The following is a 21,798-nucleotide window of genomic DNA, read 5'->3' on the forward strand; positions in this document are numbered from 1 at the left end:
TTGTCTGTGTGCTCAAGTCATCATTGTCTTACTGTTTCAACCACTTTGTGATGCTTTTAGTGTTCTTTTTTTCTTTAAAGTAGGGGATAAAAATGAAGAAAATACCTTCATTTCTGTTTCCATTTTTATTTAAAAGCAATTTCTTTGTTTACAATGCTTGAAAAAAATACTCTGAAAATCTGGAAAATAAGAAATTTTTCTAAAGTGTATTGGAAAACAATAACCTTTCTGTAAATAAGCCCAAGCAGGAAGCAGATTTCTTTTCATTGTGTACCTCTATTCATTTAAAGCTTTTTCACAATATCTTTAAAGACATTACACCTCTGAGTGGAATTGTTTTCTCCTGTTGAGTAATTTTGCCAACTTACTCATCAAACCAGTTACTTCTTGCTGTAAAAGTGAGATAAATACAAACCAGGTTTTTATAAAACAAAGCTTACAAGAAAGTTTAGTCAAGTTCCATATCTCATGCCTTTTCAAAAGATGTATTTATTTATTGATTCATTGATTTATTAATTTATTTTTAGAGGTTAGACAGGTAATTAAACATTACAATACATCAGTAGAAATAAGTAACACTCTGTGATCTCTTCTTTGTAATAAATCCATGAGGAACGAAAGTATTTTTGCAGTTTTTTTTGTAATTAGCACATTCTGTAATTTGTCAGAGTGAACCAACTATGAACAACTTAAAACCATTTTCTGAATGGTTGCAAATGTTGGGGTAAAAAATCCATACTGTACAAGGGTTAGGTAGCATATACAAGTCAATATGACTTAATGTAACTGCAGAAATGGGGTCCTTGGCAGTCAGCACTTCCACAGCTGGCCATCCACAAGCATATCAGTAGTCCTTCTGCCTTATAGTATTCTACAGCTGAAGTTAAACAAATGTATGTTCTCAGGAGCAGGACCAACACTGCATTCAGGTTGTTCCTACAGGGTTTGTTGGTTGGTACCATTGACTCTATTGGAGCTGCCCCCCCGCCCGCACCTATTTGAAAGGTGTTTTGTCATGTGCTCACTTATCTTTCATTTAATTTCTTATGTGTACTAAAAGGCTGCAAAGGGATCTCTTATTTCAGTAAGCTTTGAAGCTTAGCTTGTAACTTTCAGTAAGAAAGCATAGTTCTTAAGATATTCTTCAAAGTGTGGTATCTAAAAGATTAGGTTGGTGGTGTGGCTTTCTTGATGCATGTGTGCACATCTATAGCTGCTGAGTACAGTGCTTCAGCGAAGACTGGCCTGAGCTACACTGCTGAAAATTTGTCTGGAAATAGATAGAACCCTAAAATGGGGAATTACCCATCTTTCATTTGCTCATAGAAACGCTCCACAACAATAACATGAACCAAACATCAAATTAATTATTTTATGAAACAAAATTTCTTTTTTTCCCTATAGATTAATACCTAAATGTCTTCTGTAGCATTATGCCAGCCCTTTGTTTCAGTAGAAACACTTTCCGTGTTCCCTACTGCACAACCCAGAAAGAACGCAACAGCCTGAAAACCCATTCCCCCGGGCAATACTATCTAACACATGAGTAGGCATCTGATTCCTAGGCATTAGAGTTTCATCCTGGGGAGGTAAAAGCTCCACATAAGTTACAGCACACTGACATTGGGGCTGGGGCGAATGAGAATACTCACCAAACATACCGTAAGACCATCACAAATGCCTCAGGGTTTATGTGTTGGAGGATACACCATACAGTGTATGGATTTAGACATGCATCTGTATTAAACATAACACAAACTTCTGTGATGTATTAATGTTCAGTGTATACGTTCTGAATTAAAATGCATCAGGTTGAGCATTCAGTCAAAACTTTTTAAATCTGTTGGGTGAATCATTATTTTGGTTGACTTGAGCAAGTAGTATCTTCCTTTCTTAGGCTTCCAGTATAAGCCTTTTCTTCTGTCTAGTCTTCCTCTTGACCTTGGTGCGACGTATTTCCCATTAAGATTGGTTTCCTCACATTCACTGTGCCACCAGCCTCCTAAGGAACAATATTGTAATGTCAGTTGCTGTCAGTTGTACCCTAATATACTGTGCTTAGTTTCTGAGTAGACAGCTCCCGTTTGCAACCCAAGACTTCTTTAGACCAGTACCAGCAGAAGTGACAGTTACCCAGTATACCCAATGCAGGGAAGTTGTGCTTCCTGTTATTGCCTGCTTCACATAAAAGAAGTGGAGCACAGAAAATGGCACACAGGAATGCTGCCACTGAACTGGGACACTTACGAAGTCAGCTCCACACATTCATGTTTCCTGTGACCACCTGCAACTGACTTTCTGATTGGCTGATGTTTTTCTCAGGTACAAATACTTAAATCTCAGCATCTATGGGAGCCTGAAGAGCCTTTAGTAAACAAATTCTCTCTTTTAGTGGTTGGTGTCCTTAACCATGACCTTAAATTTTAAGCCCAGTTCTGCTGGCAAAGGACTGGCAGTGACTCTGTGCCAAAAATGAAAGTTTAGCACTTTGGAAGTCATTTGCCATCTGCTTTATGGTCACTAGAGCTGAGTAACACTCTCAGCATTGTTTCAGACATTAACGATTTTCAAGCCTAGAATGACGTACAAAATGCTTATTGCATAAAGCAGGTGTCTGGAGGGCAATTCTGTATCCTGTGGTTTAATCATTAATTGCTTTTTCAGTTGTTTGCTTTTTCGCTATAAACTGGCAAAACATAAAATCTTCATAAATCAAAGAATTTGGAATCCTTCAACCAGATTACCTTCAAGGAGAAATATGTATTCAGCCTCGCATCTCTCTTGTTCTTTTGCGAATGATTATAGCATGTATGCTTGACAAACAGCTAAAATCTCCCTTTCAATGGAAATGTATTGTCATTCTTAACTTTTGGTTTGTAGTCAAAATAGAGTTAAGAATCAGGTTGTCTTTTTTTTTTTTTTTTTTCTTCAAGGAGGGATTAAACAATCTGGCCTAGGGCTGCCACACCAGAGTAGGCATCAGAGGAAGAACTGTCCTTTACTTCGTAGCTCCGAATATCATCCAGGGGTTTTATTTCAACCTATGCTGTTAGCTCTGTTTCTGATGTTGGTGTTTGCACAGCCTCACTATGCTTTAGTTTTACCTATCTATAAAATAGAAAGGTGATACATCATTGTAGGACCCTGCCATCTGCCAACAGAAAATATCTTCTGCCCTTTCCTGCAAGTGGAAGGATGCTGCTACCCTCTCTTTTCTGTATCGAAAGCCAGGCTAATATCGGTAACTACCCACTAAAGCACACAACTATCCTTCATGTAACAAAGAAACTGCCATGGTAATACACCCAGCATACTGATACCTAGGTAGTTTTCTGGACAGTTGAAGTCATTTATTATGTCCATGTCATGGTCTGCAGTTGAGAACCTCAGTTCTGTCTGCTCTGGCAGTGCATTGGGGATGCTTCCAGAGATCCGTGAAAGCTGGAGAGTGTAGTCTGTTTCGGGGCCTCCCAAGATGAACGCGTACTCAATGTAACGTTTATTATGTTTCCAGTCCTGCAGCTCTATCCGTAAGATGTAGTCCCCTTGTTTAGTAATGGAATAGGTCTTATTCAGGCCTAGCCAGAATTCCTCTGCAAAGTCATAATAAATAGATGCTATTAACATGGAACTAGGCATGAAAACACATATTTTTCAGATCTCTAACCCATACCTCAAATAGTTCATTTACCTTTAAAATATCGGTATTTGAAAATAGGTGTTTAAATAAGCTGCGCAATGTCAGAATAAGAGATGTCAGAGGTGAGGATTAGGGGACAGAAGTCATCAGGCAGAGAGTTAGTGGGGAAGGGGTTATGTGACAAACTTTCCCCAAAACCAAACCGTCTGTTGCTCACCCTGCTACTGAATCTGTTACAGATAAGCTGTGGTAGCATGTGTGAAAATATAGTGTTTCAAAAGATTTATTCATTGCTCTAATTAAATCAATAATATGAGTCTTGGGGACTGTTGATCTTTTCAGAGGTCTCCTGCTACATTCTTTTTGTTTACCTCTTCTTAATTATACACCAGTGATCAATAACAGCAAGAGATATAAATGAACTGGAACTTCTCTCTTAACTTTGCCACCTCTTGTGAAACTCTGAGAGGGAGCTCAAGACATTTAAAACATGCATAATTGGGACTGTGTGACAAATGATGCAAATGACATACATAAAACTTAATTGGAATTGTTGTATTTTTTAAGGAAAGAGCTGCAGAACTAAACTGAGGTTTCGATACCCTTGTGTACAAAGTGAATTTAACTTGAGTGGGGTTTTTGCTAGAATTCTTGATAATTAGTTTAATTAGTTTCATAAATTATGTTCATTAAATAGCTTATTATCAGTGCTGCTGGTATCAGTGCACAATAGGTAATTGCCATATGTAGAAATAGTATAGCTGAATGCTAGTGCCACACATGCAGGTGGCGTTTTAAGCAATAGAAGGCAAGATGGTTGAGTAAAATACTTCTACAATTTACAGATAAGGAGCAGTAGCCTGTTATGTTTTATCATCTTAGAATATGCAGCACAGAACAGAGTAGGACATAGCTGAGAGTGATGCAATTTTCTGCAAAATGTTTCTGACACTGAAAAGATGTGGCTTCATGTTGGTTTAGTATATGGGAATTGGAGACCAATCACAGAACAACTGTAGCACTCAATATGATCAGACAAACTATACAGCTAAAAGTCTACCTCAGTTGTGAGCTACTGTCCCAAAATGCAGGAAGGGTTGAGATACAGCTCTTCATTGTAGAAGAGGTGGAAGTAAGTCAATATTGCTGCCCACATTGATGAGGTTTTGACCTGTGCTGTGCCTAGAAAGTTAAAATAGTTTCTAAACAGAAGTAGAGTCATCTCATTGTATGAGAAAAATAGGGAAAATCTTCTGGATGGGGAGACTGTTGGGCAGCACTGGGTGATACAAATTCTTTGGAGTTGATGATTAACAGGGCAATGTGGGTGTTTCCTCACCCTATCCAGCCATGGAGTGGATTGGCCTCTCTGTGGGGAAGCCAGAGGTGTTTGCGCAGGGGAGCACACGCAGCCTCAGGCTCTCTTGAGGTTGGAAAAATCGGTGTGGTGGTTTTAAGGGAAACATCACTGAGAAAGTTTGAGAGAAACTAGTGACAGCAACCTGGTGAGGGTTTACATTTATATGTAAAGGCTTTTGGGGAGTGCTTTTATGAATAGTAAAATCTCGATAATTAAAATAGCATTGAAAGCATTCTGGCCTTGATTCAGCTAAAGTTTTTAAACACACATTTGAAGGTGTGTCTTTAAGCATTTACTGAGTTACTGAGCACTTTTTGGTGTTCCACTAATTAGGTAAGCTGTTCAGATTTCATTGCAGGTTTTGTCTGCTCTAATGTGAACACCTTTAATTAAGAAGATTCAGCTTCTCAAAGCAGCTGATACAAAGAAAAGACACAACCCCCCCATTTTTTTTACCATTGAGTTCACCAAAACCATTTGCATAGGCATCCCAGGTTTGGTTGAAGTCTAGTGATCCATCCACTCTGTTCTGGATTACAGTCCAAGAACTGCCTGTTAATGCGAAGGAGAAATAAGTCACAAGCCTGGCTTAAGTGTTTAAAGCACTAGAGAGAAGATGGAAAGTAACTGAGACCATCAGCCTCTGACCTAGAGACTGCACTGCTGCCCTTATGTGAGCTCACTCTCCACTGCAGTGAAGAAGAAAATAGGTTTGCATTGAAGGTGGCTTCGTATGAATCCCACTTACTCTTCATTTTGCCACAGACCTGAGTACATGTGTACTAAGCTCGAAAGCCTCTCGGCTGCACAGAGAGCAGATGCTAACTAAGCTCATCTTGGCCTTGTCCTTATTAACTGTCCACAGATGTGCTCTTGGGTACTCCAATTTTGAGGTAGAATGATTAGCCTAAATTTTCATGAAATAAATTCAAGTGAGCAGAGCTGAACAGAATGTGGGGCCATTTGAGTGTCCTCTGCCAGACTTGTGGTGACTCAGCTCACTGGACTTACTTGTTAAGCTGCCTTAACTGGTTTTCATTTGTTTATGAGGGCTGAGAAACACAAACATAGAGAAAATGATAAGAGTTATGAAATGTTCCAGACATTTGATCAGGTTGTCTCCCTCTATTGTTGGACTCCCTCTACTGATAGTGCTTGACTGCTGGCAATGCAATTCCACAGAAGGTATGAAGTGTTGAAGGCCGTGTCTTTGCTGGGGCTGCCGTGGTGTCTTTCTCCTGACCAGGTCATGACACCCTTGTTTCACCGGTTTCAACAAATGTAAGCAAAGGAGGTTTTTGCACAGGGCGACCTCATGCCACTCTGTTTTCACATCCAAACAAATTGCGTGGCCTTGCCGTGATTGCAGCAGTGTGTTACTAGCCTCTCCAGGTAGCTATGGCAAAGGGACCCTGTGGGGAAGCTCAGCAGGACACGCACAGAGCAGCACTGCAGGATGATGCATTGCAGGGTGAAAAAAACAGTGAACAGTAAACTGGCCAAACAAAGTGTGATCTCTGGGTAGTGACAAAAGGAACAGATGAATGGGTTTCTTGCAAAGACAGAGCTTGGGTAGGTGCTGTGCATTCTGATCCGTAACGGTTCTGGACCTATATGATACATCGCTACTGACTCACCCAAATATGATACAGGAATCCTGTCTCCATGACTCACCTCTTTGGGATAGTTTGGTATATCTAAGCCTCAAGCAGTAACCTTGCTAATGAAACAAAATTCTACTAAGGTATTTACTGTTTGCTTTTATTTGGAAAACCTATTCATAGTTGCAATATAATGGCATTTGTATTCAACATTTTCATTATCTATAGCTAAAGGAGGTTTGTTTTTTTTTTAAATATACTTAAATTATGTCACATGATTGAAAGTTCTTTCCTTGGTATAAACAAGAGGTGAGTAAAGAATGAAAGCAGTGTTAAGGAGACTTCAGGATATTGGAAACCTGAGTTCAGAGCACAGACAGGCCAGTAAGAGAAGTCAAGAGCAAACAGAAATTGTGGTAAGTTTTTGTATGCTTTTGGATGAGACACAGTTTTTTTGCTTATAAGAAACTGCTTATGTGAAAACTAGACTGTTGCTAGCATAGTTGTCTTACCAAATTTCATTTCACAGTAGACATCAAAAGCTTCTGAGCCGTTGGGCTTAATAGTGTAAACACCACTGGACTGCATGCCGCTGCTATAAAGAGCAGTGCAGTCAGGAGCAGCACCTAGGAAAGAGAACAGCAGACAATTACAAATCCTGTTTTGGATGTGATAAGTTTTAATCCAGCTTTGTGACTTGAATTTCTATATAGGATAGAGCCAAAACAATAACTATCTTTCTGGTTGTTGTATTTTACAGTAAATGTCAAGAAATGGACAGACTGCTTTGGGCTTGGTAGTACAGCTGCCAAGCTGTATGTAGGTTGGATCGCCTATATTTTTTAAGTTAGGCAAGGTTTCAGTTTAGATAATTTTGGAAAATTTGTAAGGCCTAAGACCAAACTCTGGGAAATGAATTTTCCTACGCCTTGTAAAGTTCCCAATAAATACTGTTCCCATTACTGCAGTTCGAAAATGCCTCTCAGCTTTAAAAGAAGCTCTTCCAAATCTTAGAATTAGCCAACGTGAAGTAAATTAGTTCTCTGTTCATACTCTACAAGACAGGCATCAGCAGTGTCAGTAGTGTCAATAAAAGGATGGTCACAGCACGTGTTTACAAGGGGTGAATGGAGGCTGAAGCTTGAGTACAGAATTGTTGTGTTATTGGACATTGTTCCTGTATGTCACCCTAGTGACAAGTACACGTGGAGTGGGGCTAAGTAGATGATGACATTTTTTCCAAACCACAAAATTTAGCTTCTTGCCACAGTGCTGTATATACCATGAGTCTTTTGCTTTTAGTCTTTGACTGTTAAAAACCAATGCACAATTCTCTTTCACAGAGAATACTGTGAATGCAATGTAGTGTGTAGTTACGTCTAAGAGACAAGGTCTCACCATCAGATTTGTATGTTACAGCTGTGGTGTTGCGCACAGGAAAGGGGCTGGCCTCTGGTTCTGTTTGCTCCCCTGTGAAGGAGTTCTCTGTGAGTTCGTGGAGCTCTATGTGATTTAGCTGAAAGAACCATAATTACAAACTGTTAATTTCCCAAGGCTCTGAACTGATGAGATTCATGTATCAAGCTGAACAATGTCATTCAGAGAATAATTTTTCCTGTGAATGTAATCCTTCAGAATACCCAATTTACAACATAAAAATAACTTTAGAACCACACTGGTGGATTTCAGTTGCATGAATGTCAGCAGTGCCATTGCTCAAGCAAGGTAGGATTCATGAGGCGAATAAATGACCCGTTCTCATGAGGTGCACCTTAATGGGCAAACAGATTTAACTTATTTCCTCAGGTGACATCACTTAGACAAATACCAACATCTAAAGAGCACAGAACCCACAGTTCCTTAGGCAGAAATGCATTTGCCTTTTATAGCCTCCTCTTAGGAATAAATTAAATATGAGCATGCCAGTTATACCCAGTGTTACGGTGACACATGCTGAATTGCAGAACATGATTCCCTATTGGAGTGAATATTGGAAAAACAGAAGGAGATAGGAAGTAAGGATACTTAGAAGACCAGTGGAAGAACAATAATGAGATAGATAATAAGAGTAAAAAAAATACAAAATTAGCAGTCAGAAAATACAGCAGGCTGGTGTTGATAGACAGTATGTCAAAGCTGTGTTCTTGGTCATTGTGTGCCCTGGCTATAGCCTTCTCTCTCACCCAAAAAAGTACCTCTTTTCAAAATTGTTTATACCCTCCTCTACAGCCCCAAACTGTGAATAGGAGGCATGAGACCCAAATGAATGGGACGTTGACTCCTTCAATGAGATAACAAATTCTGGAGAGAGAAATAGGGATGGTTCCTGTACCTTGTCTTCTAGCTCCATAATTTGATTGTGCTGTCTGTCGAGTTGCACATGCTGGTCCTCTACAATTTTGAGAAGTTGCTTGATGTGGTTGTCCTGCTGCTCCACGAAAGCCTGAGGACAGAAGGGAGGAAGGAAGGTTGTGGTTTGAAGCAGCAGAAGACCTTCACAGTGGCACTGCCTCCATAACTCCTGTCATGGGACCAGTTTTGAGAGGCACAAAGCATTTAACATTGCCTTTCCTTTTCCAAAGGGTTGCCTGCCTTGCCTCTGAAGGGGCAAATTTCTTTGCCTCTGAAGCGAATACCTGGGTTTTTTAAAGACAAACTGCTGGCACCTTTGTAGACCTTTTATGTTGTTGCTATTTTCCTTCCATGTTCATGTCCAGAACAATTATGTTCTGTGAAGTTGGCCCTTGATACAAAGTAGATGTATGCCACTGATCAAAAAAGGGGACAATTCCCAGCATTTAGGTTATTAGCATGGGATTTGAGAGATCTGGATTCATCTTTCTGCTTTGACATAAACATCCAGTATTTTCTTACAGAAGTTGCTTAGCCTTTTTATGCTTCTGCAAAATACAGTTAATACGTCTTTTTCCATAGGAAACCTTATACCCACCTAAATACTTGCATGTAGTGACATTAATTCTGTTTAAACTTCCTGTTTTTCATACTGAGCAGGCAGTTCCTAGCACATTGATGTGTAATGAGATGATGACATAAAACCTATGGGCTTGGTAAGCACATAATTTTACTGATTGCAATAATTTTTTATCATTATTATTACAGAATTTCTTGAAACTGATTTGCAAAAATATACTGAAAAAGGTAGAGAGCCTTATAATTTCACAATTTTCTCACTGATCTCGCTGGGAAATTTTACTGCAAAATAAACAATATGTCAGATTAAGACACTGATTCTTTTAAGATTATTGCAGTGATTTATTTCTCAATATATGCAATAGTACTACAGTGAAGAGGAAGGGAAAACATGAGCTTCTATTGCATAACTAACAATAATAGCATTACAGTTTACTTTGGCTTTGTGTGTCAGGGGCTTTCACAAGTCTACTTACTTTGAGTGAAGAAATTTCTTCTGTCTCATGCATTGAAGGCTGGGTAATGGTCAGTTTAGTGACTTTGTCTTCCAGACCCCATACTTTCTCTTGCAGCTGAATTTTGTTTTGTATGAGGTCTTCAATCTTCGAGTTCATCTCCTGTGAGAGATTCTTTATCTCTTCATTGTTGATTTGCAGCCTGGCTGTAGTTTGTCTGAGCTGTTCTTCTTCTTCTTTGATTTCACTAGTTTGCAGTGAGAGCTCATAAAAGGACCTATCAAAAATGTAAAGTTTTTGAAAGATGTCATTCATCTGCCCCTTCGTCTTATGGACAAAGTCCTTAAGACCATGCCCAAGCTGGAGCAGTCCATTGGCTAAGATTCGTACATCGTCTAACATGGCAAATCTTGATTTTGTCTCAGGAGGTGCACCAGAATCAAAGGAAGAATAATCCTTCTCAACTGTAGCTGAATGAGCAAGTGGGGCAATGAATAGAAAGACTAGAATGATTTTCATGGTCTCTGCTCTCTGATACTCTTTGTTGTTCAGGGTGCAGATACTTTTCCTACTAGCAGTTTTTGCTGTGTGGCTGTTCTGTGTTGAAGAATTTGATCTATTTATACTCCTCTTCATTTTAGAAGAGGCAGACCAACGAGTTGATCATTAAACCGTGTGTATTTGAACGAATGTAACCCCCCTCGAATGTAGGTTGATATCTGGGAAGATAAAACTGAGAGACGGGCACATTGCTGATTAAACTGGTTCTGAACTTTTCCATCTGCCAGACTTTCTGCTTTAAAATGTTCTTGATGACATAGTGTCTTTCACACAATAGTTTTTAATAGATTAATTTTGGGTCATGATGATGATAAGGGCCTAAATTGCTTCCTGTTTGTGTTGTATGATTCCTTTTATTGCCTCAGGAGTACAAAAAGGTTTACCATACTTAAAAGCACTGGATGCTGTACTTCAGGTTGTGCAGCTCCTTGGCAAACAATGGAAGGGCAAAATATTCCCAGATGATTCACACAACTTGATTCTCATCTTGTACCTTTTCTGATGTAACTCATTGTGCTGCAGTGGATTTACTTGTCATCTAGTTCAGATTAAGTGAGAGGGAGGGAGTTAGGTCCAGAGATTGCCTGGATGTGATTCTACTATGTTAAGGTTTGTGCAGTAATTTACACCATATAAAACTTACTTTTTAAGAGCTGCTTTCCAGAAGTGGGTGAGATAAATAATACCTTGCTTACATTTCTCACCTTACCATTCTTCTTGCTGTTTAAGATTCACACTACATAAAGCAAGTGTACAAGTACTCTGAAATAAATGTCCTGTTCTGCAGTGGGTTTCTGCCTAGAAGCTTGTATGTTTTTCGAGTAGTAGTGCAATATGAATGAAAGGTATTTTTCTTTCTGGAATCACTCATAGCAATCCAAGAAATTAAAATCAATCCATGCATAATATAGTCTGTACTATGGAGAGTTTTCAGGTTTTTGCTAGATTCTTGTATGTTTAGTAATTCTCCCCTGGACTTTTTGTTGTTGTTGTTGCTGAAGTACATACACATGTATGATATGAAGCATCAATAGAAAAAATATTTTAAAAATGAAGTTGTTATTTCATATGTTGAGCTGCCTGTGTGGTGAAGGGTTGATAATATGCAGGTAACCTCTCTACCCATAATTAAATAATATGAAAGTATTTTAGATCTCCATTGAACTGATGGAGAGTATTTTGTACCAGTATGATCTGGATCAGACTTACTGGAGTATCTGTATGAAGTATAGAAAAACAGTAGGAGCATGTAGATCATCAGGCCTGGCACTGGGAAGAGTGGGGATTCATTCAAAGAGAATCTGTTGGCATAAAGTGGAATCAAATATAGGATTTATCCTTAAATGCAAACAATAATCACTATTTTATACCAGGAAGCAGTACTGCATTTTCACAAACCAAAGGTGGAGTTCTGTCCCATAAAAACTCAACCCAGCAATTTCTTGTCTTGCAACATGTCCCACTGCAGCAGACAGTCTTGAAGGTCCTCATCCTTGTACACTGCTGAGACCAAGTACCAAGAATTGTCTCATAGGGAGGAAACCTGTGAAGGCAAAGGGATAAGTAAGATTTTCTTTTTTCTGCTCTGCTTCAGATATTGGTGAATTTGGAGCACCACAGGGCCTGTGACCAATCAGGAACTGTCTCTCAAGCATAATTTTAAAACACTTGAGCAAAGCAGCGAAGTAATGATTTAAAAATCCCTGAACACTGAGAGTTTTGAGGATTCTGTCCTGAGGTCTCAGCTCTGGCAGTCAGGGAATGGGAGGGCAATGACAGCTCTGCGCCCTGGCATGTGGTGCTGCCAAGGGTCAGAGCGGCCTTTACTTCATTTGAATTGCAGCTTGTTGTTAACTGGGTCTTCAGATACTTTAGCTGGACAGTCCTTTTGCCTTTCAGGACAGACTGAAGAGCTAAGAAGAGGCCTGAGATATGTGCAGGCCCATGCAGATACCACTGTGATGCTCACCTAGTTCTGTTCAAGTCTCTGTAGCTTGCATTAAATCAGGTCAGAGATGCACATGTGTAAGATGCAGAAAGAATGGTTCTTACCAACTAATTACCTGTCTGGTTCTCTGTTGATGACTTTTATAAAGCCACAGTTAGCTAAGCCTGGCCAGCTGAGACTGGGCTGTATCTGCTTACTGTTGGCAGATGTAACACATGGTGGAGAAGAGTTATTTGCTTAATTACTCATTTGAGCCTGGAAGACTATAGGCAAGCAAGGAATTTTGTTATGGGCTGTTCATTATTGCTTCTGTGTGTCCATTCACATGCTGATCGTTTATTTTGCACTGAATATTTGGTGCCTTGATGAAAACATGATGGCCCCTTCACTTCTAAAGTAACACAAGTCACTCATTGGAGACTGACTGGTTGAACAAATCCAGGGTGTAAACATGCAGCCAAGAGGTGAGCAAAGTACTAAGACTTCTTGCTGTGTCACAGAGGTCATGCCACTGTCAGATCTCCAGGTGAGCAGTGGAAGTAAAGTTGTTTTGTGCAGAGAAATGAGAGGGAGTTAGAACAGTGCGTTTGTTTCTTTTCTGATGCTTAGAAATACAGCAGTCCACAAACCAAGACCACCAGTGACTCCACTGGAGCATCTCACAGGTTGAAAGTTACACGCATATGTGTTATTCTGGGAGTTTAGAGTCAGGTTTATTATGGTTGGTACTGCTTATTCAATGGATAAGTATTACATTGGCTTTGGCCAGGGGGAAGTCTGCTGTATTCCTAAATCAGGTGCTTCTCAGCAGTATTGCACTTGGGCTGGGTAGGTATGTCATCAGAGGGAGCAATGTCAAAATATTCTAGTGATGAAGTTGGGAAGCTCAGTCTGCATAGAGACACAGAATTGAACAGGGACTTTTGCTAAAATGAAACATTAATCTTTCTGCTTCTGCCTTTTTATCAGCACTTCATTTTAAGTCCACATGTAAACCCCTAGTAAGTAGGGGTCAAATGGTAGTCATTACAGTAATTCTTAATTTTATTGTGATGAGTGTTTATCATGACTAATTCTTTGATCTGCATGGTACAGGGCTTTATTCCAGAGATCTAGCTTTGACAATTTTGATTGGTTTCACAAGGGATGTCCATGAGGTTCTAGTTTATGAGAAGCTGTTCAGTGGAACGCTATCATGTCCTATGAAAATCTGCAGGTTTTTTCAGATGAGTTTCTAAAGAAACTCATCAAATCAGTATTTATTCCACCCTACTAAAAATCTGTTCAAAAAAGTGTTAGAACAATTAGCGTTATTCACAGGACAGCGATCAACCTGGAGTGTTTTCATTGAGTCATCATTCCTGCAGCATTTTCTTATTTGTTAATATCAATGGAAATGTATGAAGAGCTGTTCAAATGAGTGGGGGGGGGGAAAAAAGCACATGCATGATCTGGACAGCACTTACGGCCCTTAAGTTCTACCCTTCTGGAAAGTTGTTAGTGTGTAGGTTTTGCTTTGAAAGGTAGACCAAGATACATCGTACCTGATAACCCTATTAAACACTTCTGATGTTTAAAAACATGTGCTTTTGAAGGATTTGTATTTTCTGTAGGGAAGCTCATGGGAGTTTTGCTTGTGTAGATGAAGTTTAGGTATGGTTTATACCTGGGCCTCACAGTGCTCTGTAAGAGGGAACAAAGTCCAGCCTCTGGCATCTGACACAGGGATTTTAGGCTGCAAAACTTGGAGAACTGGTTGCAAAATTTTTTAAAAAAAAGAAGAGCATAGACTTTCTGCAGTCCACTTCAGAGTACTTGAGTGGCTTTGGTTTTACAGAGTTTCAAATGAATATTTTCTGTTGTTTTAGCTATTTCTTACAACGTCTTTCTTTTAAATAGTTTTGAATTCTTCCTAACTCCATCACCCCCAATAATCTTTATTCTTGGCTTAAACTTCAGAAAAATATAGGAAGTTACTCAAGAAATAGCAATAAGCAAGCAACTGGAGACCAGACATTTTACCAGGTTTCTGCAGCTTGAGAATTTCCTGTGTGTCGCCATGCGCTGCCCATTCCTGCACCACAGCTGTTGTGGCTCAGCTGATGCACGGTATCTCAGCAAGCTACGGGAGCTTGCTTGTGCTGGGATGCTGCTCAGACATGACACTACCATTTAGAAAGGTTTGTTTTCTGAATGGGAAAGGCAGTCAAAATGCTCTGATGTCAAATATTAAAAATGCAGAAGTGGCTGCCAAGCACGTTTCCATATTAGTGCCAATGCCAATAAAGTCAAGCAGTGATAAGCTCACTACAAAATACCAACCTTAGATGTCACAGCAGCCACAGGGTCCATAAGAAAAAGCAGGACACAGGAAAGCAGAGGGGAGAAAAATTTCTGGTATGATTAAATTGTAAGATTCAGGGGCTGTAGAAACCCTAAGGGGGAATCCTGCCTCTAAGAGCTGTTAGCCCAGTCAAGAAAAAATGTATATAACAAACATGATCTTGAAGATCTTTCACACACCTGGGTGACCCGTAATAAATGGGCTTTAAATGACTTTTATAGTAGGAATAAAGCAAAGAAAAAGGTCTCTGGGTTTTACTGAAAAGGGAAATTTTCCTAATAGCTAGACATTCCCTCTAAGACTTAGGATCAGCTCTTAATGTTTTAATACTTTTGTGAAGAATTTTGCAAAATGTCTGCAATCACATTATATAAATATTTAGAGGAGTGCTTGGTGCCATTATTTCCATGGCTTGGGAAGCATTTGCGCTTTAGCAGTTCATTTTATAGAGGTAAAAGTACTTTTGAGATCTGTTTGAGATAATAGTGTAAGCTTGGCACACATTTTGTATAGCATTTTAATAAAAGATCCAGACACAAGTCCTTGGATTTAAAGCTTCTAGCTGAAACTTCTATTGCTAGAAATCTGTGAATAGTGTCATCAAGAAGTAGCTGTTACCTGGAAGCATAAGGACTAGCGGTCCTTTTGTTTAATCAGTGTATGCTTAGCATGGTTGTTGGTGTTGCAGTGTTATTTTCATGGTCAATCCCTTCCTCCTCCCTTTGTCCCTTCTATAGAGAATTGAACACTGATGTGAGACCTCCCCATGATGTCTCGTCCACCAGAAAGTTGCTCTCTCCTCTTGCTTTCCTCTGCTTCTCTGTAATACAGAGCTGGGGTTGTGGGGTTGTCCTCTCTTGATTTCTGAAGACTACGTTCAGTGCCATGCCACTTACTTTGCCTTTAAAAGCCCAGAAACTCCGATGCCTATCATCTCACATGTGCAGTAAGGCAGCTTCTACAACCACTTTGCACAGAGGTCTTGTTTAGCTTTTTTCAGAGTGCAGTGGCTACACCTCTGGTGTCCTACAGAGTCTACTCAGCCCAGGTGTTTGTGCAGGAAAGTAATACAATGAGAACTCAATATGGAATGAAACAAAGGAAAGATGGTAACAGAGGAGAAACTGAGAAGTCAGCCCCTCAGGTTGACTGTTAGAAAGGGGCTTCAAGATATTTATATTGTTCCTATTGGTTTTTCAGCCATGAGTGCGTCTCTTTCCATGGCTCCTGTAACTGTGCTTATGGCAGACAGGAAGATCTGCAGCTTTTACCTATGTAGGGTAAGGTAAAATAGGATTTTTCATTTGACGTCACATTCTGATGTGTGAGTGGGGGAATTTTTTCTCCTCTCTATATGTAAATTCTCAACAAAAGGATGATGCCTGTAAAGGAAACCGTCTGGAGAGAAGCTGCCTGAACAGGAGCAAGCTTCCAACTATCCCGTCTTACAGTGGGATCTGTACATCTGAACTCCCCTAAGCAACATGAGCTTCTTACTAATGAAATGCAGGATAATTTCCCTCTGAGCCTTTCACATGACAAGGGCTTGAAAGGCAATGAAGAGGGGAACAACCTGTACATTTCCTCCAGTACTTGTTTTTAGGAATGCTGCTAAAGCCCTGCCTGACATGTAACATTACCTGTAACATCTGCTTGTAGATCTCTAGCACCCTCTTTCTAGAGTGGCATCAAATTGGTGAAATGTCTCCTTTGCTCCCAGCAGGCCAAGCCCTAACAGAAGAGGTGGTAGGAGAACTGCAAGCTTGGTTTAGGCTCATCTCTGCTATTCAGCATAAATCAGTCCTAAGCATAAGACTGCCTTTAATATAGGGATCCTGTAGCCTGGCTTCACAAATACAATAAATCCTTCTCTTAAGCACTAATAATACTTAATAAAAGTTTTATGAGCAATGTACATTTTGGAGTAAATTTTCATATCCATTTTCATTTTTAAAAGAACATCAAGGAGCAAATGTATTCGTGCCAGAACAAAGTAATTTAGTAGAGTCACAAAAATGACACAGGCCCCCTCTGAAATAGTGAGAGAGAGTTGATTAGACAAAGCAACCAATGGGGATGGGATTCAAAAGCTTAATTCACCATGAAGGACTTGAAAGGGAAGAAATTCCCATGTGCCAGTTAAGCATATTCCTCTTCCTAGAGGGGCAAAAAAGAGCCTAGCTTCGTAATGCTGCCCCATATAGCTTCTGGAGCTTTACAGCTAGACTGCCCTATACTGACCTGGAGGAATCTTTTTCTTCAGAGACTCTTGGAATTCCTTAGGACCGGCATTAACCCATATCTGTATAGATGGGAGTACCCATGGGTATTGGGGAGAAAAGGTAATTGCCATCAGAACAAAATCCTTGGGTGGGATTCATTTGCCAAAACGTTGACATCTAGCGCAATTTCAGCCAGCCTAGGGCAGCCCACCTTTCCAGATGCTCCTTCAGGAGAGTGACCCGTTGCCAGCCCAGGGCAGGTGATTTGGATACCCATGGCATCTAAAAAGGCAGCAGGTGCCTTCACTGAGTAACCAAATCACTGCACTACTGACAACAGAAAAAGAGTCTTTTTGTTTCCAATCTGCTGTTGCCAGCACTCTGTAGTGGCTGCATTATTATGCTTAAAATGTTGTCCTTTGTCTTGTACCCATCTGTTGTCTCTTGTCTGTCTGGGACAAGGAAGAGTTGGAAACTGTTCCAAGTGTTCAGATTCACTGAATAGTTCCCGGAGGGTGACAGAGGGGAAGGCAACCTCTTTTACCTCCTGCCTTACAAGACAGGGCTTGTTACCGCATTGGTTGATTCAGTGTTTGGGCAAAATGTAACATGCCAATCGTTTATCCCAAGCAGGTGCAAGGTAGCAACATGAACCTCTCACCTAACTGTCACGCTGCCAAGTAGCCTGTGGTGAGCATTCCTCTCGGTCCCTCTTGTTGGAGCCATAGGAACAAGGGTGTCCAGGGGGGTGTGATGCTGGTCTGGCGAGCAGGACTGTGGGGATGATAGATAGCGGATTTCCAGCCTGACTTTTTAAAGACGTATAATAAATCATACACTTGTTTGGGGGCAAAAGAAGGTATATTTCCTTTGGATAATTGAGTATGCTGAGTGGAATGATTCAGGGGCTGTTGTCTTTTTTGTCTTTATAGGAACATGCAGGGGACTTTCTGTGGTATAAATTACTTGCTCATAGGTCAGGTGGGGGCTTGCAGTAGACAGCTTTGCTAACGTTGTGTGAATCCAACTTGCACTTTGTTGGCAGGGGCTCAGCAGGGCTAAGAGGATGGAAAATATCGCAGAATTTTGCATCTGATCACTGTTGTGGTTAAAGTAATCATAGACTTGGAGAAATGGACCTGGAAGAGGCCTCCAAAATGTCCCCCCCAGTGAAGGTTGGGGGTTGTCTATCAACTGATCTGGACAGGTGCCTCAAAGGCTACCAAAAAATGGAGATTTCACGTTCTCCCCAGGCAATTTGTTCTACTGCTTAACTAGCTTTGCAGACAGAACGTTTTTCCTCACATCTAACCTAAATCTCCTGTGCTGCAATTTCAGCCCAGTATGTCCTGTCATATTCCCCGTGGATGTGATGATCACTTTATTGCTTCAGTCTTTGCAGCAGTTCTTTAGATACCTGGGAGTGTTGTCATTACCTGTGGCCCCCGCCATTCCCTCAACACTAAACACACCTGGTTCAGTCTGGCCATCCCCACTGTTTTCTAAAATTGTGACTTTTGATGTCTAAAATAAGGAGTCATTATAAAATCGCTTGTATGGGTGTGCACTTATGTTGAAGAGAAGACCATCTGGCTAATGGAAAATGTCAAACCCTTCACTTTGACTCTCTGAGTGTTTTCATAGAGGTTTAAATAATAGCATTAATAAAGGTGTGGACTGTCTCATTCTTACATGGAGATGCTCACTTCATGGCTTTGTCTGTTCCAGGAATCTTCTTTATGTCTATCCTCAGAGCCTTAATTTCGCCAACCGCCAAGGATCTGCCAGGAATATCACTGTAAAAGTCCAGTTCATGTATGGAGAGGACGCAAGCAATGCTATGCCGGTGAGGGAAGTAATTTGTGCTCCACGTGAATGCTGTGTGCCGATAAGGCAGAAGACAGAGTACACATTGCAGTTGTAAAATCCCTGTGTTAAAGAAAACCTTGCTGAAACACATTTCAAAATAACAAGTTCAGGGGAATATAAAATTGCTATATTTCAGAACAAAGAGTATGTTTGTGCAGAGTTTGCAAATTAACATGTAGTAGCTACTATTTTAACCCGAGATGTTTGCAGTGTTTGGAATAGCATCTCTGTTTCCATGCCAAAAAAATTAGAGGTGATAGTTATACTTGTGTTCAGGACCAGAACTGATGAGCACTTGGTATAGCTCTGCATAGGGGTGGTTACATTCATCAGTTCTTCAGCCATATCTGTGTGCATGTGTAACTGGGATTATTAAAATTGTGAACTCCTCAGTGACTAAGTACAACATTGTATGTAAGTGAAGGGACATGTAACAAGCAGATGTAACTGTACACAGCTGCGCAGACTTGTGAATGGACTTGTGAATGTCTCTGCAGGATTATGGAACAAATTCTTGGTACAGTTTCATAGAGGGATTTCTGTGGGTTTTTTTTCTATTTTGCAGGTCATCTTTGGCAAATCTAGCTGTCCTGAATTTTCCAAAGAAGCATACACAGCTGTAGTATATCACAACAGGTAAAACACATGACATCTTGTGAAAGGACATGGGCCCATATGGGTAGTATGATTCCACCCAAAAGAAGTTTTACCGGTGTGAAAGTGGAGTAACTCACCAGTGCCTCTGTCTCAGGGTTAATTATTTATCAATGACTATCTGCATAGCATTTACAACAACTGCTGTGTCAGTCGACACTGTAGAGTTTTGCGATGCCTAGAAGCCAAAGTCTTTGCTCTGGTACACATCAAGAGCATTGTGTCAGGGGCTGTGATCCTGAGCATGTAGCCCAACTCAGCAGATGCCCTAAGTACAATCTTCAAGTTAGTAGGCATGAAGATCTACATTATAAACTCATGTTAGCATGTGCTTCATGATTTTGCTGGAGCCTTTCAGACTTTAGTAACAGATTGGAAGTATTTAATCTTGAAAATAATTTCATTGCAGCTGGGGTAAGGAGTGCTGAATCTGTCCTTAACGTGTTGATAGTCTTTGTAGCTGTACCAGGGAGAGAATCCTGTCCTGCAGGTTGGGAGTTATGGTAGTCTCCACCTTGACACAAGAGTTTATTGTTCATGGGGAGCAGCGCTGTTCAGTGTGCCTGTGTGAGGAGGGGGCTGCCACTTTCATCTTATGTGGACTGTAACTGATACACAAAGTTTTTCTAGTCCTTGGTGATCAGAAAGTGAAGCTTTAATCCCTTGGGATAGTCCTTATACTTCCTTCCCTCCAGACACTGTAACTCAAAGGATTCAGACTTGAGCATAAGATACTAAACCACACTGTTTGTATTGATGACTCAGTTGAGGGTCTGGTCTCTGCACAGATCACCTGATTTTCATGAGGAAATCAAGATTAAGCTTCCAGCCACTTTAACCGATCACCACCACCTGCTTTTTACTTTCTACCATGTCAGTTGCCAACAAAAACAAAACACTCCCCTGGAGACCCCAGTCGGATACACCGTGAGTGTCTTTCAGTCTTTATGTTTTTCAGTACAGAATATATTCATAATGCATTTATTTGCAATTTGTGTAGCATCACTGTCAACTCATACATCATTGTAGAATTTGAGAGTTTGACAGTCAAGCCTGCAAAATGCAAGATATCTTTAAGAAATGTGTGGGTTTGTTTTTTCTTTTGTTAATTCTTTCTCCTCAAAGTGGATACCGATGCTTCAAAATGGACGGTTAAAGACTGGTCAGTTCTGCCTGCCTGTTTCATTGGAAAAACCACCACAGGCTTATTCAGTGCTTTCTCCAGAGGTGAGTTGTTCTTCATGCTGAAAATTAGCAAGAGAGTACTTCTGTTAAAAAGTGAAAGAATGTATTGGTGCATACATGCGTATTTTTACTCTTAGGTTATTTATTTCTTCAATACTGTTAAGTTTAGATAAGTGTGTGTGTTTGTGTGTGGATATGTGTGTGTGACCTGAGAATAAAATGAAAAAAAAATGGCAATTGTAATGAGAAGTGCCTTAGCTCTGCTTTCTGTCACATCGTCACTCGTATTTCTGTTAACCTGCAGGTTCCACTCCCTGGAATGAAGTGGGTGGATAACCACAAAGGGGTTTTCAACGTAGAAGTTGTTGCTGTATCATCCCTTCACACTCAGGTAGATGTTAAGAGCAGTCATTGTAATAAAAAGTGTTTGATAATCTTTTGACAGTTGAAACACTGTCAGAGTTGATACTGTGAAGAGTATAACAATTACTTGTAGTGAAATTACAATTTCATTTTCAGTTCTGAGCCAGCAGACCTGTTATTCCACATTCTGCTGTGAGTATATTTGAGAAGTTCTGCTTAAAATTGTGAGCAGTTTGGCCTTTATTCACAGGGGGTGAATGGCCAACAGTGTTTTCAGACCTCAGACTGTTGTGTTTAATACAACAGGTCTAACATACAGTCCAGGCGTATGGTTTTTCCTTTTCCCCTCTGCCTCTTTCGTTTCTCCATGTATTTTTCATCTGTCTTTCTTTGATCTGAAAAGAAAGATTACAATCATTTTGACTAACCATTTCAACTTTTGTTTTATTAATTGACAGTATATCATTTGACACTTTTGTGTATTTTATTTGTGTTGTAAATAGTACCATGATTTTAGTGCATTTTTTGTCTGTTTTTTCTAAGAATACAGAGTCTGTGGGTCCTCTAGTTTTGCCCTGACAACTTTTGAACATTGGCTGATTTCAGTTTGATTAGACATAGGAGCAGAGCTCTCAAAGATGTTGAGTTTCTGCTAATTTTGTGAG

General features: G+C 40.1%; 2 protein-coding genes across 10 annotated transcripts in view; one reads left to right on the top strand and one right to left on the bottom strand.

Moving 5' to 3' along the window:
* Window positions 1–21,798, top strand: part of DOCK7 (dedicator of cytokinesis 7) — a 107,968-nt gene that overhangs the window by 41,848 nt on the left and 44,322 nt on the right. For all 8 annotated transcript variants that reach the window (XM_064454915.1, XM_064454916.1, XM_064454918.1 and 5 more), the window contains 5 exons: window positions 18,791–18,908; window positions 19,497–19,567; window positions 20,374–20,512; window positions 20,711–20,812; window positions 21,075–21,161. In XM_064454915.1, coding sequence (XP_064310985.1) covers window positions 18,791–18,908; window positions 19,497–19,567; window positions 20,374–20,512; window positions 20,711–20,812; window positions 21,075–21,161 — 517 coding nt within the window. The remainder of the gene's footprint in view (window positions 1–18,790; window positions 18,909–19,496; window positions 19,568–20,373; window positions 20,513–20,710; window positions 20,813–21,074; window positions 21,162–21,798) is intronic.
* On the bottom strand, window positions 467–10,594 carry ANGPTL3 (angiopoietin like 3). 2 transcript variants are annotated; one of them, XM_009510583.2, is made up of 7 exons: window positions 10,009–10,593; window positions 8,934–9,044; window positions 8,000–8,117; window positions 7,114–7,227; window positions 5,457–5,552; window positions 3,321–3,593; window positions 467–2,002 (listed from the first exon to the last, which is right to left on the bottom strand). In XM_009510583.2, exons 1-7 carry the CDS (start codon window positions 10,504–10,506, stop codon window positions 1,821–1,823), a joined length of 1,392 nt encoding a protein of 463 aa, XP_009508878.1. In that variant the 5' UTR covers window positions 10,507–10,593; the 3' UTR covers window positions 467–1,820. The 2 variants fall into 2 exon arrangements, with proteins under 2 accessions (XP_009508878.1, XP_064310995.1); XM_064454925.1 differs by lacking the exon at window positions 5,457–5,552 and having other exon boundaries at window positions 10,009–10,594.

Source organism: Phalacrocorax carbo, chromosome 6 (assembly GCF_963921805.1).
Source record: "Phalacrocorax carbo chromosome 6, bPhaCar2.1, whole genome shotgun sequence".
In the NCBI taxonomy this organism is placed as follows: Eukaryota; Metazoa; Chordata; class Aves; order Suliformes; family Phalacrocoracidae; genus Phalacrocorax; species Phalacrocorax carbo.

Excerpts from the sequence above, each read along its gene's own strand:
- ANGPTL3 (XM_009510583.2), bottom strand. The coding sequence starts at position 10,506 with ATGAAAATCATTCTAGTCTTTCTATTCATTGCCCCACTTGCTCATTCA. Across the intron at positions 8,118-8,933 it reads TTATGGAGCTAGAAGACAAG|CTAAATCACATAGAGCTCCA; the intron begins GTACAGGAACCA and ends TGGTTCTTTCAG. Across the intron at positions 5,553-7,113 it reads CTACTGTGAAATGAAATTTG|GCAGTTCTTGGACTGTAATC; the intron begins GTAAGACAACTA and ends TCGCATTAACAG.